The 18,303-nt window shown below is 40.8% G+C and overlaps 1 protein-coding gene across 1 annotated transcript in view; it reads left to right on the top strand.

The window, feature by feature from the left end:
- The first annotated feature begins 4,358 nt into the window (after positions 1-4,358).
- Positions 4,359-18,303, top strand: part of RABEP1 (rabaptin, RAB GTPase binding effector protein 1) — a 108,425-nt gene continuing 94,480 nt past the window's right edge. Inside the window, exon 1 of the mRNA XM_045824179.1 lies at positions 4,359-4,593. Coding sequence (XP_045680135.1) covers positions 4,560-4,593 — 34 coding nt within the window. The 5' untranslated portion in view covers positions 4,359-4,559. The remainder of the gene's footprint in view (positions 4,594-18,303) is intronic.

The following is an 18,303-nucleotide window of genomic DNA, read 5'->3' as shown; positions in this document are numbered from 1 at the left end:
GTCAAAGTTGGATTTGAACCCTGGGTTTTCCATTCACTGTGTGACTTAGGCAAGTTATTTAACCTCTTTGAGCTCTTGGATAATAAATGAAACCTACTTCACTTCAAAAGGTTGTGATGAGGACAGAGGAGGTAATATAGGTAAAATCTCTCGCATTATAGTAGGTGATTGGATTAATGGTGGGTGTTAACAGTGGTAATGGTTACAAGTATGGTCTGTAATCCAATGAGAGTGAAAGGCAGGGCCTGGCTGGTGATCCTCATTTAGAGGATTAATTGCTGGTTCTATTCTCAGTCAGGGCACATACCTGCTTTGGTGGCGTGTGAGAGGCAGCGAATCAATGTGTCTCTCATACATTGATGTTTCTTTCCCTCTCTTTCTCCCTCTCTTCCCCTCTCTCTAAAAAGAAATACATAAAATCTTTTAAAAAAGAAGTGAAAGTCAGTTGAATGATGACCAAATAGAATTGAATCACACAGATTTAAGCTGCAGACTATAGATCACCACCAAAGACTCCTTATTATTTGCTCCATATATTTCTAATGTTATTCATTTGTTCATTCATCCATTCATTTGTTCATTCAACAAGTATTTATTGAGCACCTCATGTTAGGCACCAGACATATGACATTAGAAATAAATGACTCTGTCTGTCTGTTTACTGGGAGTTGACATCTTTCCCCAATGGAAGAGAGAGACACAGAGCTAGTTGCCAATGAATGTAGCCTGGAGGTTACACATATGGACACTGGACTCAGATTATCTGGGTGTGACTTCCATCTCTATCACTTATTAGCTCTGTGACCTTGGAAGAATTATTTAACCTCTTTGGTCACATCTTCTATAAAATGGGTTGACAACAGTTCCCCCCTCCTATCATATCCCCATGATAAGGTTCTTAAGAGAATTAAACAAATCAATACACTGGTAAAATACTGTGTCCAGTGTCTGGCACATGGTATACACTAGTAAACACAGTGATTTTTATTTCCAGGCAGTTATGCCACTGTGTGGTTGATGTTACATAAAAGGGGAATGTCCAGAGAAGAAAGCACCCACCAGATGTAAAGATGCTTGTCTATCTAGCAAACTACATATGTTAAATAATAATGGATCCTCTTTGTTTTATTAATCAACAGCTCATGCAGAGCTGGAATAAGAACTTCTAATCAGCATGAGATAAGCAATGTGATATAAATTCTGTACAAAGCAAAGAAACCTACATTTTAGTCTAGGGACCTTATCTAGTGTAAATGGGACAGTTCAGTTAGGCTTTGGGAATATTAGACATTTCTGCCCTGGATCTCTAGGAGTACCTTCACACACTGACTTCTAACGTGCAGGAATCCTTCTTCCTCAGGATGGAAACTCCTGATCTAGGAAAAAAGGAAGAAAAGGAGGGAAGGAGAGGAGGAAGCAGACATTTATAAAGCAACTACTGTATGTTAGGGGATAGGTACTTTATTGTTTTAGTGCTCCTGATGTGCCATGAGGCTGGTCTATTATCCCCATTTTAGAGATAAATAAACAGGGGCTCAAAGAGGTTAAAAATGTGTTCTGAATCAACAGTCTGGAGTGCTTCCTTGGACATTAATCTGCACCTGTTGAGAGTATGAGAGAAAAGTCATCTGTCAGTTTGGTGCACCCTGCCATATACTCTCACTGAAGAGGAGGATGGGGCAAGGATGGTTTTGAGCAATGATCCACGATCACTGTCTTCCCATTCCAGGTCTCAGGAAGGGAAGGTAGCTTGCTCAGGGCCAAATGGACCGGGGGAAAATTGGAGAGAGAGGGACCTAGTTGGAGGATTATGGCTGAAGACATAATGGTGTCTGCCCCATGGGATCTTCCTGGGAATCCTTAGTAAGGAAGCCAGCACCCAGATTGGGACTTTCCAAGTCTCCCTGTGCCTGCAAGCCAACTGGCCCAGGGAAAGAATCCCTCGATTCATGTCCTTTCCCTATAACCTGCCCCGAAGCTGTCCCTTATTGAAAGCCAGAGAAGTATGGTGCCCTGACCCTACTCCCTGGTCTTTTCCTGCTGTTGAGAATCTGGGTTCCAGCATGAGAGAGAGAGATAGAGGGAGAGAGAGAGAGAGAGAGAGAGAGAGAGAGAGAGAGAGAGAGAACATGAACGAACAACCAATGCAGCAGCTGATGTGACCTGATCAGGGCAAAGTGTAGGAGAGGTATCACCTCCTGTAACCTACAACTCTGTGACTCTATTAATGAAGCACAAAATGAGTGCTTTCCAGCAGTTGCTTTGAATTTGCTAATTTTAAGCTTGTAACCAGCAAATACTGCAAAATATTTGTCACCTAAACTACATCAAAGTTTGTGCTTCCCAGATTCATAAATTATCTATTCTACTGTTGATGAAGATTTGGGTTACTTACGTATTTATTGTATTACACTGCTATGAATATCCTTGTATGTGTCTCCTGGTGCACATGTGCAATGTAGTTGGTGACTAATTATTTTATGTGTTTAAATCTTATTGCCAATTTCCTTCATAACATAAAAATCATCTCTTTTACACTCAATAAAAGCTTGGAGCACACATGTGTGGTTGCCTTTCACATATACCCCACCAGGGACCTGGCCCACAATCCAAGCATGTGCCCTGCCTGGGAATTGAACTGGTGGCCCTTCGGTTTGCAGGCCAGCACTCAATCCACTGAGCCACACCAGCCAAGGCTCTTCTAATGTATACCTAAGGATGGAATTACTGAGCTTGGGGGTTTAACCTATAGATATGAAAGTGTACATAACTCTTACATCTCCTGTCTGATTTGAAAATTGTTTTTCAACCATCTCCTTGGCATGGGGAACTCGAAGTATCCAAACCTGCAGCCTGACAATTTCTGAGTGATGGTCTTGAGGGTCTGGCTTTCAGTTCTAGATTACCAATGACAGTTTATGTGCCTCTTACTGGAAGAAGCCCCTTCTGTTAAGGTCATTCTCAGCTGCTATCTTTATGGCCCCTGCCTCGTGTTAGTCATCATAAGACAGAGGATGCACTGGGTTGCCCTATCCTGGACAAAGGTCTCCTTGCCAAGCAGGGATTTGTTCACCCAGGAAAGTCATTTATGGAGAAGAGGGTGTGGGGGCAATGACCCTGTTTGCTCTCTCAAAGGAATACTAGCCATCTGAAGATATTAACGGCACAAAACACTGAAGTCTGTATATAGGCCCTCCCATAACGTTTGCAAGATTTAGGGCAAAAGTACAAATGTCACATGTCTACCTAAATTATTTAAAATTATAAATCACTTCAACTAACTCTTAACCTTAATGTAATTGTATTCTACTTTGATGAATGTACATCTTTAATGATGCAGAAGAGCTGGTTCAAATTTAGAATTCCTGGACTCCTCAGATTTATGCTCTTGAATGAGTGGTGAGGGGCATGCAGGCCTTGGCCCCACTGTTGACCCATAGCCCACCTGTCTTCCCACCTCTGTCCTGCACTAGGGACCTGTGAACACAGCAGCTCAAATGTCCAAGTGCTGTGCTACCTACCCCAAACACAGCTGCCCCTTAGCCACTTTTAGGGATGCCCTGACTCTACCCTAGAGAGAATGGACCTGGGGAAGAGGCCACGGCATCCAGCCATTTGTGGAGGGACTTCTGGGGCTTGGGGTTCCCAGAACTCGGTCCTCAAGGAGGGGCACAATCCCAGGTGGGCTTGTCCCCTGGAACTTGTCGACTCACCCAGTGGGAGGAGTGTGGCCGGGGGAGTCTCTAAACTATGGGTCTAAGACAGGCAGGCTCCCTGGTTCGTGTATTGATGTAAAGGTAGTACTGTCTGTATATCACCTCTCTCTTCGCTCCAGTGCAGGGGCCGTGTTTGGCTTTGTCCTCAGCATTTACCACGGTGTCTGGCTTCCAAGTCACATCGTGCATAGGTGCATTGTGAAAAGTAAGTCTGTAACAGTTCCTCACGTTTTACCTCATTTAAAATCTTAGCCGTTATCCAAATGAAGGCTGTGAGGTTCAAAGTGGTTTAAGTGACACTCCCAAGGTCACACAGTTAAAAAAGCTAGAGGCTGAATGTGCACTCACTTCACCACCCGGCCTTCTTTTTGTTATTTTTCCTTTGCCTCTGTTCTGAGGCGGAGCCCTGGAAGCAGCCGCTCTAAAGTGCGTTTCTCGCCGCGGTCTCCCTCTTGCACTACCCTCTACCCCTCACTCCCCTCCCCTACTCAACCTGGTCTGCTACTCTCTCAGCCTCCTCGGTGGCGTCCGAGGCCCTCCACCCCTAGGTTCCCAGTCCCCTCTCGAAGCCCCGCCCTTCCCCTCAGGGCGACGTCACGTGCAGCCCCATCCCCCGCGCCTGCGCACCGCTTATTTCCCGCTGTCAGGATGAGGAGGCGGAGGTCGGCGCTCGGGTCCGTCTCTGCCCGCGGCTGTGGCGGCGCCGGCGGCTCCAGCCTTAGCGGTTCCTCCCTGGGCGGCGGCGGCGGCGGCTGGATCGACGCTGTCTCCGCCAGCTGAGCCCGCGGGAGCTCGGGACGCCGCTTCCCCGCCCATCCCCTCCCCGAGGCCCGCCGCCTGGCCATGGCGCAGTCGGGCCCGGCTTCTCAGCCTGACGGTGAGGCGCCCACCATGGCTGGCGGGGCGGGCGCGGCCTGCCCGGCGCCGCCGGTGGCGCCGGTGTCACGGTGGAACCTCCGGGCAGCGGGGAGGGTGCGCGCAGCCCCGGGGGTGACCCAGTCGGGCTGAGGCGGGAGCGCGCGGGTTCCGGCGCCGGCTGCGCGCGAGTGTGGCGCGGGAGCCTGGGCGGCAGTCTCTGGGGAGGGGGCGGGAGGCACCGGCGGCAGCGCTGGCGGAAGGCGGAGGGAAGGGTGTGGGGAGGCTGCTGGGGACCTGGCTGGATCTGGGGAGCGTGGAAAGGGAGCTGCCGTGGGATAGCCGTGGGGCCGGCACGTGGGTTCTGACCCTGGGGGGAATAGAAACCGGGAACGTGCTATATTCGTTAAAGGAAAAAAAAAAACAAAAACAAAACCATTGGTTATGTAGTGCTGGTGTGCTCTTGTTCCTCCCCCAATCCATGATATCCGGGCGCTTTGCACCCAATTTTGTGCCAAAACTAGTTGGGATCAGTAACAGGATTGAGTAGCGTTCCTGGAGAGTCTCTGTGGTTTCATGGTAAGTGCTGGGGCCTTGGGAGTCTAGAGGGCTTCTATCCTTCGCTGTGAAGTTATGGACAAATTTCTTAGATTCTTTGAACTTCAGTATTCTCACTGAGTGAAAAGTTAATTCATGCCTGTATGTTTTATCTATAAAGATGGCAACATGTATGTGTGTAAAGTGATTAGTATTTTGAGGTTATTGAGGAGAATGGTGTTTGAAAATACTGAAGTGGGGGAAATGTGTCTTTTATAGCACTTAATTTCTTTTTTTGAAGGAAAAGGACCCCCATCCTAAATAATCTCAGTTGGTTGTCAGAGTCCTTCCTGACCTTGGAAGCTTCAGCGATTGACCACATCCTTCTAGGTTTTTACTACCTGGAGGAGTTATGTTTGGAAAGAATGTACTTGATCTTTGGCAAGGTCTACTCTCTTTCGTTGAGAAAGTTCTTTTCGGTGTATTTCTATAATCTTGGGTGCTAAGCTTCTTTTAGTGTGAGTGGAATGCTGCTTTATAGTGCTGGGCACATAGTGGGCACTTAAAACTTGACTTTGTCAACGTTTGACTCTTAAAATAACTTTTATTAAAACCTTACTCTTGTTCTTGTTTTTGGGGAACCTGAAACAATGTTATCAGATTTTACAGGCTACTTTCTTAGAAGTGTGCTTCAAAGTCTGTTAGTCTGTAGTTTTAGGTTTTGTTAGTTGCCTCGGGAGGGATGTCCAGTCCCCACAGGTGAGGGCACTGCCTGCTGTTTTCCTTTCGGCAGAAAAGAAGGGAGGCATTTCTTTTTGGCTTTCAGAGAGCGGAAACTGGCATGTTTTCAGACTACATTTTAATTCTCACCTTTTGCATTTGGTGTCGGGGAAGAAAACTGCATTTTCCACAAACCCCTCTTTGTTACTGCAGACAGAGGCAGAATACAGAGAGGTCCAGGGACTTCTCGTTCTGATCTGGAGTGGTAGGTATGCTTAGCTGGTTGCTGCCATCTCTTGAGTTGCATGGAAACAAACTCTAGGGCGGCTCAGGTGACATGACAGTCTGGAATCAAAATTCCCTGTCTCTTTCAAGACGTGAAATGGTCTTCGTTGTAAATAGGCAGAAGTGACTAAGCACTTGAAAAGGTTAGGAAAATTCGCTTTAGGAAATCTTGTGTCTTAACTATTCTTAGTACAGGTTTGTTCCCTGTTTTTCAAATCTTGTAACTATAGGATGTTTGTTAGTTTGCATTGATTACAGTATTTATTTTCAATTAGTGTAATAAATGAGCAGCCACAGCTATTGTTTACAAAAGGATAGAGAATATGGTATGAGTGCTCTGTGTCAGTGTCTTCTTAGAAGTTCATCTTGAGGATTTGAGTTTTTTCTTTAGCTGAACTTAATATAGGTCACTTCCTAACATTAGCTTTAAACACTAGACTTTCCTAGCCTGCTGATTAAAAAAAAGATTGTAGAATTCTTTTAGTCAAACTGACAATGAAAGATAACTGCTTAGTTTTGCTTTTATCTCATTTTAAAAGCAGTTGTCTTTTATATTAACATTGTTGAAAATTTTTCAGTTACAGTTGACATACAATATTATATTAGTTCCAGGTGTACAATATAGTGATGAGACATTTATATAACTTACAAAGTGATCACCCTGATAAGTCTAGTACTCATGTGATACCATGCATAGTTGTTACAATATTATCGACTGTCTTCCCTATGCTATACTTTATATTCCTGTGACTGCATGACAGTTTTTATATCTGGCAATTTGTATATGTTAATCCCTTTCCTCTTTTCACCCATCATCCCAGACTTGACTTTTTTTTCTTTTTTGGCATGTCTGTTTTCATGGAGATGTGGTAGGTTAAGAAAAGAATCGATTTGTGTGCAATTGACAGGATGAAGTATAATAATTTTATTCTCTTTGATTTCTTATTTTGTAAACTTTTCAAGAAGTTTTGTTTTTTTTGGTGAAACATCTTTCTTTTCTCATTTAGAATAAAAAAAGTAAAACCAGATCAAAAGCTTCTAAGATACAGTTTAACTTAGACTTTAAAATATAAAAATTTGAAGATTTTTAACATTATATATGTTTGTTGAATTATCAAGGTAAAATGGAAAAATTGGTTGAAATTTGTTTAGCTATTAAAGTTATATTTTCTTTTTAAAAAATTTATCCTTGCCCGCGGACATGCTCATCAATTTTAGAGAAGGATAAGGGAGGGAGAAAGAGAGGGAGAGAAACATCAATATCAGAAACATTGATTGGTTGAGAGGTAATTTTGCCCTGACGTGTGTGGCTTGGTTGGGCATTGTTCCTGTAACCTGAAGGGTCTCAAGTTCAATTAAGGTCAGGGTGCGAGCCTAGGTTGTGGATTTGGTCCCTGGTCAGAGGTTGTACAAGATGCATCCAATAGATCGATATTTCTCTCTCACGCCTGTGTTTCTTTCCCGCTTTCTCTCCCTCCCTGCCTTCCCCCCTCTCTAAAATTAATGAGCATGTCCTTGGGTGAGGATAAAAAAAAAGGTAATTTCAATAGCTAAACAGATTTCAGTTGATTATTCCATTTTACCTTGAGAATTCAGTGATTATATATAATGTTAAAAATCTTCAAATTTTTATATTTTAAAATCTAAAGCATTTGGTCTGATTTTCTTTTTTATTTAAAGACACTATCTTCTAAAAAGTATGTATATTAAGTGTGTCTTCTATTTCCCAAGGTTACCACTATTAAGTTTTCAGTTCTTCTTGACTTTTTCTATAGTTACACATTCTACTTTTTCCCCCTGTCCTGAAATGGACATGGTTTACATCAGCAGTTTTCATCACATGGCACACATAAACTTACTACTAAAATTCTGCAACACACCAAAAAACACATTTTTTGCCAATGTGAAAAAAAGTTATAATTTTGGTTCATTCAGGCTGGACAACTATTATTGTGTTGGCTGATGACATTTTTTTATTTGACAAAGGGAAAGGAGGTCAGTGCCCCTGACTAAATAGACAGGTATTGTATGTTTAAAATTTTTTTTGCTGCATACTGGTTGAAAATTGGTTTATATACATAGGTCTGCAACTTGTCTAATTTACTTCACAAATATTAGGTAAAAAACAATGTTAGCTATAATTATTATATACTTGTAAATGGTTATGTGGCCAGGTAATGTGCTATAAGCACTGCATGCATTATTTCAGGAAATCTTTGTATTAGTAAGGTGGGTACTATTGGAATATTGTGTCCTATTTTATTGATGAGGAAACTGAAGCCCAGGGAAGTTAAAAGTGCCCGGAGTTATATAGCTAGGAAGAGGAGGGAACCAGGATTCAAATCCAGATCATCTGATGTTTGGGCCCTCTTGTCTATTTACTGCATCATGAACTACTTTTCAGGTCATTGTTATAGATCTGCCTCATTCCTGTTACAGAGTATTTCATCACATGCATGTATCATGCATAGTTTATGTGCCTATTTCTCTGTTGATGGACAAGCAGATTGCTGTAGATTTTTTTTCATTATTTTATAAGCAGTGCTGAAATTGATATACTTTTACATACTTTTCAGGTACTCTTCTGAAAGAATACTGAATTAAAGGGCATAAGCTTTGAGTGGTTTAAATTTTAATGGCTATTGCTAGTTTACTCACAAAAGTAGCAATTTCCATATCTCCAATAATACATGAAAGGATGGATTTCTTTTACACTCCTACAAGCCCTGGATAATGTTAGTTGTTTTGAATTTGTATCTTCTGATGGGTTAAAAAAATGATATTCTTCAATTAACAAATGTTTCCATGTCTAGTCTATGACAAGCCCCATGCTAGTCTCTAGAAAGTGCAATAACCAACAGAACCAAACCCAGTTCCCATTCCTAGGTAGTGAATCAGATGCTATTAATTAGATAAACCCACCAAATAAAACTGTTCCACAAATATAAGTGTGTACTATTTGCAAGGCACACTTATAGGCATTTGGAATACATTAGTGGGCGACATAGATAGTAAGTAATCCTGCTGTTGTGTGGAAGAAGCAGATATTAAACATCAAACATAAGCAAATGGTATATAGATTGTTAGGTGATCAGTGCTTATGGGAAAAAGAAAAAAATAGAGCAGGGTAAAAGGAAGGGTAGGCTGGTTTTAAGTAGAATGGTCAGAGTAGTTTTATAGACAAGATGACATTTGAGCAAAAATTTGAAAGAGGAGTTAGCTATGAGGGTATATAGGAGAAGCGTGTTCCAGAGGGATCAGTTTTCGTAAATGTCTAAGGAAGGAGTGTATATTTGGGAATGGCATGGAGGCCATTGTGGCTGGAATGAAGTTATTGGGGTTGACTGGGGGGGGGGGAGTGGGGAGAGAGAGGAAGAGGAGGGTAGTAGGATATGAAGTGACAGGTAAGTGGGGTAGGGACAGGTCTTCTTGGGCCCTACCTTGTAGGCAAAAATTAAATATTGGCTTTCACTATGGTGAACCATTGAAAAGGTTTTGAGCATAGGAATGATGTGATCTGACATGTTTTAAAAAAATCACTCTGGCTGCTGAATTGGCAGTAGAGTAAAGGGAGACAGAGAAGAATTAATCCAGGGAAAAATTGTTGAGGCTTGGACCAAGGGTATATTGGCTGCATTCTGAAGGCATGGCCAATAGGATTTGGATTAGATATGGGATGCGAGAGAGAAAGAGGAGTCAAGGATCACTCAAAGGTTTTTGGCCTGAGCAACTTGGAGAGGTACACAGTGCTATGAATGCCTATAATTGAGGAGTTGGACCCATTTAGGGAGGACAGGAAATGTTTCTGAGGACGTGGTCCTGGACCTGAAATCCAATGGATGAGTAGGAGTTCCTCCCCTCACCCCCTACTTTTTTTTTTTTTTTTTTGAAATAAGCAGGATGAATAAGAGAACTAAAGAACATTCTGTGTGTCTGCGTGCCTGAGTGCCTGGTGTAGAGAGAACGAGAGGGTATGAAATAGGTATGGGCTCCCTGGTCTGAATGGGCTTCAGCCCTAAAGCTGTAGAGGAGCCATTGGAAAGTTTTAAGCAAGTAGGTGACATGAAGGCTTTTTAATTTGTACTTTCCTCATAGTAATTATATGTATTTTTTCTTTTGTTGTGCAGAAAGCTTTAATTTTTATATAGCTCTGATCATTTTTAAAATTTATGATTTCTAGGTTTCTCATCTTGCTTAGGAAGACCTCGAGTTCCATGTTTATTATTTAAAAAAGCCTTCATTTTCAATAATTTTATAGTTTTGTCCTTTATATTTAGTAATTTAAATAATCTGGAATTTTTATTTTCAAATTTAAATGGAGTATTTAATATAAAGAATTATTGACTACACAGATTTCCTAAGAGAAATAGAAGACTAAAGAACACAGGAATAGCAGATATAAGAAGCAGTTACTACCCATAGGGCTGAGGCAGATCACGCAAGCAAGGAACAAATCTACAAGAGGCCAGTCCCAGAACTGAGGTCCAGACTTTGTTGGTGAGGGTGCAGCTGTGGCCCTTTGAAGGGCAGAGTTCATTTTGGCAGAACTTGCTGGAAAGCTGGGTTTTGGTTTGCTGGGGGAAGCTGCCTGCATCTAGAAGTTAGTTTTTTGTTTTTTTTTTTTTAATATATTTTTTAAAGATTTTATTTATTTATTTTTAGGGAGGGAAGGGGGGGAAGAGAGAGAGAGAGAGAGAGAGAGAGAGAGAGAGAGAGAGAGAGAGAGAGCGGAGAGAAACATCAATGTGCGGTTGCTGGGGGTTATGGCCTGCAACCCAGTAATGTACCCTAGCTGGGAATCGAACCTGGGACACTTTGGTTCCCAGCCCGCGCTCAATCCATTGAGCTATGCCAGCCAGGGCTAGAAGTTAGTTTTGATGTAACATAGGGATCTAATTTTATTTTTCTTTTAAATGAATAGCCAGTTGTCTTAACTCCATTTATTCAACAATCTGTGTATTTGGTTTATTAGAACTTCATCAATCTCTCAACCACTAAACTTGCAGATGCTTGATCAAAGACACAGAAGCACTGTGCTTACCTCACAGTATTTTATAAAAATGTTTATTGAGTTTATTAGGGTGACATTGATTAATAAAATTATATAGGTTTCAAGTGTACAGTTCTATCATACATCATCTGTATATTGTATTGTGTGTTTACCACCCAAAGTAAGGCCTTTTTTGGCCACTATTTATCTCCCCTTTTCCATCCCTTGCACCCCCCTTTCTCTATAGTAATCACCATACTATTGTCTGTGTCTATGAGATTTTTTTGTTTTTTCGTTTTTTTTGGTGGGGGGCTTAATCCCTTCAGTTTTTTCACCCAGTCCCCTGACCCCTTCTCCCCCATCCCACTAACAGCTGTCAGTCTGTTTTCTGTATCTATGAGTCTGTCTGGTTTTTTTTTTTAAGATTTTATTTTATTTTTTTTTGAGAGAGGAAGGGAGGGAGAAAGAGAGGGAGAGAAACATCAACATGTGGTTGCCTCTCACACGCCCCCTACAGGGTACTTGGCTTGCAACCCAGGCATGTGCCCTGACTGGGAATTGAACCAGGGACCCTTTGGTTCTCAGGCTGGTGCTCAATCCACTGAGCCACACCAGTCAGGTCTGTTTTGGTTTTGTTTGTTTGTTTTATTTATTAGATTCCACATATAAGTGAAATCATATGGTATTTTTCTGACTGGCTTATTTCACTTAGCATAATACTCTCTAGGTGTATCCATACTGTTGCAAAAGGTAAGATGTCCTTTTTTATGGCTGATTAGTATCACTCCAGTATCCCAACATACAGTAGCCCGAATCGTGTAATATACTTTAATTTTTATGACTTTCCTGACTACCTGTGAATGGAACTACCTTTGAATCTTAAGGGCTCCAATTTCTAAAATAATTCGGTTGCATCATGCACTAGGTTTTTATCCAGTGAAAGTTGATGTGCTCTTGTATGATCATTAAATTGAGTTTAGTTTTCATAGGACTATTTAGGAAATGTTAATTTTTCTGTTTTAGAGTTGTGCTAGGTAATGTGGAGGGGATATAGAAATGAATGAGATGTTGGTTCTGCTTTTAAGAATTTTATGATCTAATGAAGGAATGGGTCTTAGGTTCCCTAATGTGAACCAAGGAGGGGCCTAAACATAGAAGATAGTTTTCCTCTGTTGGAAGAGCTGTGAAGGAAGGTACCTTTATTCAGTTTTCTTATTAGATACCTGAATCTCTTCTAAGTGGTAGTCTGATTTTGATTTGAATGCCTCTGGAGAGAAGGAACTCGCACTACTTTCTAGTTTTGACTAGTTCTGATGTTTTGTTTATCTTTTGATTAAGTGCTAACTTGCCTCACCATAACTTCTACCCACTGGTTTTAGTTCTCTTCTCTCTAGGACCACACAGAGGAAATCCAAGGCATTCTTCTCCATGTTGGCCTGAAGAAATTTGATGATAACGTTATGTCCTTCCTAAATATTATTTTTATTTCTCCCATCAGATGGTTTGAAGCTTCTTAACATTTTTTTAATTCTTTTTGAGACAGATTCCAATTGTTAATGACTTTTGGTGGTAGCTGGTTTTTCTGTATACAGACAGATGTCATTGAAAGAAATTCTAAAGACTAGTTATATTCCCCCATTTTACAGATCAGGAAACTAGGGACTAAAGAAGTAGAAGTGATTTGCCTTGTAGCAGATCCAGTGCTCCTTTCGTTATAGAGCTTAAAGTCTAGTGGTGAATACAGACAGATTCCATGAGGAAAAGGCATTTTGTCTGGCTGGTGGTAATATCCCCAGCACAGTGCTTATCATAGAATAAATATGAGCTATAGGCATTCATTGAAAGTCAGAGCACTACACGCAGCTACAATAATGTGGTAGTTCTTCCCCATTTACAATATTTGACAAAATGTAGCAGGAGCATCTTATGTCATTCAGGAAGTTTAGTTAACATAGGTACACTCCCTCCATTCCATCCTCACTGCACTCCAAGTTATATCAGAGAAGGTTGTGTTTGAGTAAAACTTAGAGAGCTGTGTAGAATTTTGACAGGTGGAAATGATGCCTTGGAGAAAGATGTTAGAGGAGAGTGAGAATCTTTGCAGGGTGTGAACTGTGCATCTGCAGTGTAAAGTGAGGTCTGAATAATCTGGTGTTGTGGGAACATGTTTAGAGACAGTTTTGAAAAGGGATTGGAATTGAATGTTGGAAAGCTTTGCTGCCAGCAAAGGAGTTTGTTTTTTTCTAGATGTTGTGGCTAGGTCTGTGGTTTGGTTTTAAGGCAGAAGGTTAGCTAAGGAGATTGGTTAGGCTGTGCTGTGGCCCATGAGAGAGATGATGGGATTATAATTTATGTCAATGGGAGTAGAGAAAAGGAAATAATAGATGTGAGAAATACTGTGGTGGTAAAATGGCATCTTGCTAAACATTTGGTTTGGGGTGCAGGTAGGAGAGAAATTGAGGATTCTGAGAAAGTAGATGCTGTTTATCCATGCAGGCAACCAGTGGGGGGGTGGATTTAATAGTAGAAAGTGGTAAATTTGGTTTCGGTATCTTGATGTGGAGTACTAGTGGGATAGTCATGTAGGAATACCTAGTAAATAGCTGGAAATATAGGCCTGGAGCTCAAGGAAGAAATCAGGGGTGTAGATAAAACTTTTGGTAGTCAAATACTCAGAGATCATCCAGAATGAACACTTCTCTTTGCTTATATTTATTGAATGATGGGCCTTGCGTTGGGGCTCTTACATCAAAAGTACAGGCTAAGAGAAAGGCTACAGATAAAACGAATGGATGGAATGCGAATGAGGAAACCAGTGATTAATCATAAAAACAGAATTATGAGGAAAATTAGTATTAGAAGTCAGTATTATAGCAAGTTGGAAGGAGGAGGGGGATGGATGGTTACTAGTAGTAAGTGCTACAGAGAAGTCAAATGAAGACAAGTGATCACTGAAGTCAGCAGTTAAGGCATCAGGTCCTCTAAGAAAAGAGTTTTAGTAAGGAAGAAGTAAAATAGGTAGAGGCAGCATGTATAGACTAAATTTTAAAATCATGGTGATGCACATACAAGTAGGCTGCTCGAAAGTGGTGATAGAATTGTGACAAAGTGTGTGTTTATGTTTTAAGAATAGAGATTTAAATAATTGTAGATGCTGGAGGAACTGCCATTGGAAAGGGAGAGCCTAAAGATATCAAGGCCTCTGACTGAGGACTTGAGATCAGGTAAGATGGATCAGGAGCTTGAATGTGAAAAGGAGAGACAGATCTCATCCTCCAGAACAGAAGGGAAAAAGGAAAAGATGAGTGAGAAAGGTAGAGAAAATTCTGAGGTAGAAGAGAAACTGACTAAATAAGTACATATGTAGCCTCCATTCTTTTATTCATTTATTCAACAAACATGATTTGAGTATGAACTGTGAACAAGGCAGACAAGGTGCCCATCCTCATGGAGGTTGTAGTGTATAACTAGTACCATTCCAGATGCACAGGAGAGAAGTTAATTCATCATATACATTGAATACCTTGGGCATTAAGGCTTAATTTTGTCATGGAACCTGGGTTCAGAAAGGCTAGTAGAGTAGTAACCACAGGATATGATTGGGTACTTACTGTGGGAAATCTGAGGAGGTGGAAGGAGTAAATCACGATCTGTGTTGCCATTCCTTTGGTTATGGCTGTTAAAAGCCAAGACAAACTTGATATTTACTATTTAATCCCCAGTTGATACCTGCTTTCTCTAAACTCCTGCTGCTTTTGTTACCTTTTGGATTGTCCAGAAAGTTTGTTATGTTTTTTTTCTGTACAGTGGCTCTGGTAGTGCTTAGTGCTTAGTTGTCTTTAACTTCATTCAAAATATTTTGTTAGACTGTATGTGACAGCTGTCATATTAGTGTGCATTTAAAAAAACTTACCAAGTTGGTGAATTTTTGTGTAGCTATTTTAATATCAAAGATGGAAGAAGATACACAACATTTTCAGCATATTATGCTTTATTATTTCAAGAAAGGTAAAAACACAAATGAAAGGCAAAAGAAGATTTGTGCAATGTATGGACAAGGTGCTGTGACTGATTGAATGTGTCAGAAGTGGTGTAGTTTCTTGGTACTACTGACATTTTGGCCAAATAATTCTTTGCTTGTGGGGCGGTCTTGTGCATTGGAAGACATTTGGCAGCACCCCTGGCCTCTGCCTGCTACAGTCTGAAACTACCGCTGTTTTTCATTTTATTGTGATCCTAGTAAGCCTCTGTAGAGAGTAGCAAAAGAGACATTAACAGTTTAGATTCATCTCTATTGTAAAAATTTGTTCCACATTTATTCCTAATAGATGAAAATCTAGTCTTTCTAGAACACTTCCATTTTCTGTGTAACTGTATTAGAAAATTCCTGATTTTGTTGGGCCCAGATCAGTTTCCTACAACTTCTGCACCTTGGTTCTGGCCTCTTGAATGAATTAGAATTAGGCTATTTTCACTTCCACACAGAAGATCTTCAGATATTTAAAGAGCTTTCAATCTCGGTAGTTTCTCATATGAAGATTCTATATACCCGCACCATTCTAATACCATGTAGTTTACTAGTGCTCTTCTCAAAAAGGTGTACTTAAAATTGTTGACCAGATATAAAACTCTATGTGACTTAATGGAAAGAATAGCAAAAATAGTGCTGTGTATTGTTTTTAGCATTTACTATATAGGTCAGGTATTGTGCTAGGCACTGAGGATACAGGTATAGTTACAATTTTTAAAAAGTTGGTAGACTTTATTTTTTAGAGCAGTTTTTGATTCAGAACAAAATTGAACAGAAAGTACAGTTTCTTTTACCCCCTACCCCTGTAAGACTCAGTGTCCACATTGTACACCATTGTACATTTGTTACAGTTAGTGAACCTATACATCATCACCCTGAGTCCATCATTTACATAAGTCTTCACTCTTGGTGGTGTTCATTTTATGGGTTTGGACAAATGCACCATGTCATGTATTCATTGAGCATTGTGGTATCATATAGTATCCTAAAAATCCCCTTTGTTCCATTATATTCATCCTTCTTTTTCCCTAAATCCCTGGCAACCACTGATCTTTTTACTGTCTCCGTAGTTTTGCCTTTGCCAGAGTGTCACATAGTTGGAATCAAACAGTATGTCATTTTTCAGATTGGCTTCTTTCACTTAGTATTGTGCATTTAAGGTTCTTTAATGTCTTTTGGTGGCTTGATATCTTATTTCTTTTTAGCAGTCACTAATATTCCATTGTATGGATGTACCAATTTGTCTTTTGCCTTGAAGAACATCATGGTTGCTTCTAAGTTTTGGCAATTATGAATAAAGCTGTTAAAATACATATTTTTGTGTGGATGTTAAGTTTTCAGCTCATTTGGGTAAATATCAGGAGTGTGATTGCTGTATCATATGGTAAGATACGTTAAAGTGGTGTACCATTTTCCACCAGTAATGAATAAGAATTCCTGTTGCTCTATTTTGTCAGCATTTGGTGGTGTTAGGTTTGGATTTCAGCTATTCTGGTAGGTGTGTAGTAGTATCTCATTTAAAAAACATATTTCATTTCTTTATTTTTAGAGAGAGGGGGAGGGAGGGAGGAACATCAAATTGAGAGAGAAACATCAATCTCTTGCCTCTTGCACACACCCCAACCTGGGACTGAACCCAAAATCCAGGCTTGTGCCTTGACTGGAAATCAAACTTGTGACCTTTTGCTTTTTGGGATGTGTCAGAGTGTATGTCACTGTTTTAATTTATAGTTCCCTAGTGATGGATGATGTTGAGCATCTTTTCATATGCTTATTTGTCATCTGTATATCTTTTGTGAGGTGTCTGGTCAGAATTTTTTCTCATCTCTTAATTGGGTTGTTTATGTTCTTATTGTTTAGTTTTAGAGCCGTTTATATATTTTAGACAACAGTCCTTTGTCACATATATCTTGTGGGGGTGGTTAGTTCTGTTTATTATTTAAACATTTTATTTTTATTAAAAAATTATATTTTATTGATTATGCTGTTACAGTTGTCTTGATTTTTCTCGTTTGCCCCCTTCTACTCAGCACCCTCTGCTCCCTCGGGCAATCTCCCTACCATTGTTCATTTCTTTGCGTCATGCATATAGGGTCTTTGGCTATTCCATTTCCTATACTGTACTTTACATCCCAGTGTCTATTATGTAACTACCTATTTGTATTCTTAATCCTTTCACCTCTTCACCCATTTTTCCACTTCCCCTCCTATCTGGCAACCATTGAAATGCTCTCCATATCCATGATTCTTTATCTGTTCTTCTTTGCAAAACATTGATTTGATTCTTGGCCTCATCCACTTTACTGTTGTTTCCCTGTAACTTGTTCTTTATTTCAACTAGTGAATTCTTCATTTCTGACTGGATCTTTTTTATGCTGCTGAGATCCTTGCTAAGTTCCTTGAGCTTCCTTATATCCAGTGTTTTGAACTGCACATCTGATTGCTTATCTTCGTTTTGTCTAGTATTTTTCTGGAGCTTTGATCTGTTCGTTCATTTGGGCCATGATTCTTTGTCTCCTTTTGGCAGCCTCCCTGTGTTTATTTCTATGTATTAGGCAGAGCTGCTTTGACTCTGTGTTTTGGTAGTGTGGCCTAATGTAGTAGGTGTCCTGTAGGGTCCAGTGACACAGCCTCCCCTATCACTCAAGTTGGATATTCAATGTGTGCCCTTTGTGTGAGCTGAGTACATCTTCCACTTGTAGTTGAGCCTTGGTTTCTGTTGGCTGATCAATGGGAGGGATTCACCCAGGCCAGTCACCTTCAGAGACTGGCTGTGACCATTGACCACTAACCTCTGCCCTCTGTGGAGGATCAGCTGTGCAGGGCAGGGTGTTGGTGCTCTGAAGTGGTCTGTAGCTGTGCACTGGGTACTCAGGCCCTGCGGTTTCCTGGGTGGTGCAGTCTAATGTCAGCCCCCATCTGTGTTTTGCCTGGGCCACCCTACCTGAGCTGTAAAGCATTCTAAGGCAACTGTTACTTGTGCTGAGCTTGGAGTTTCCTAGGCAAAACTAAGCTGTGAATCTAGGCTGGCTGCTGCTAGTGCTGTGCCTGGAATCAGCTGTTGCTTGTTTGAAAGGATTTAGGAAGTTGTATAGCAGTAGCTGAGACGAGCCATTCATAAGGAAAAGCTGCTTGGGTGGGGCAGAATCTCTGGGGGTGTCCACGGTGGG

Source organism: Phyllostomus hastatus, unplaced genomic scaffold, assembly GCF_019186645.2.
Source record: "Phyllostomus hastatus isolate PE091 unplaced genomic scaffold, TTU_PhHast_1.1 phas_scaffold_55, whole genome shotgun sequence".
NCBI lineage: Eukaryota > Metazoa > Chordata > Mammalia > Chiroptera > Phyllostomidae > Phyllostomus > Phyllostomus hastatus.
Note: the sequence above shows the minus strand (reverse complement) of the source record. Positions and strands in the feature narration are given on the sequence as shown.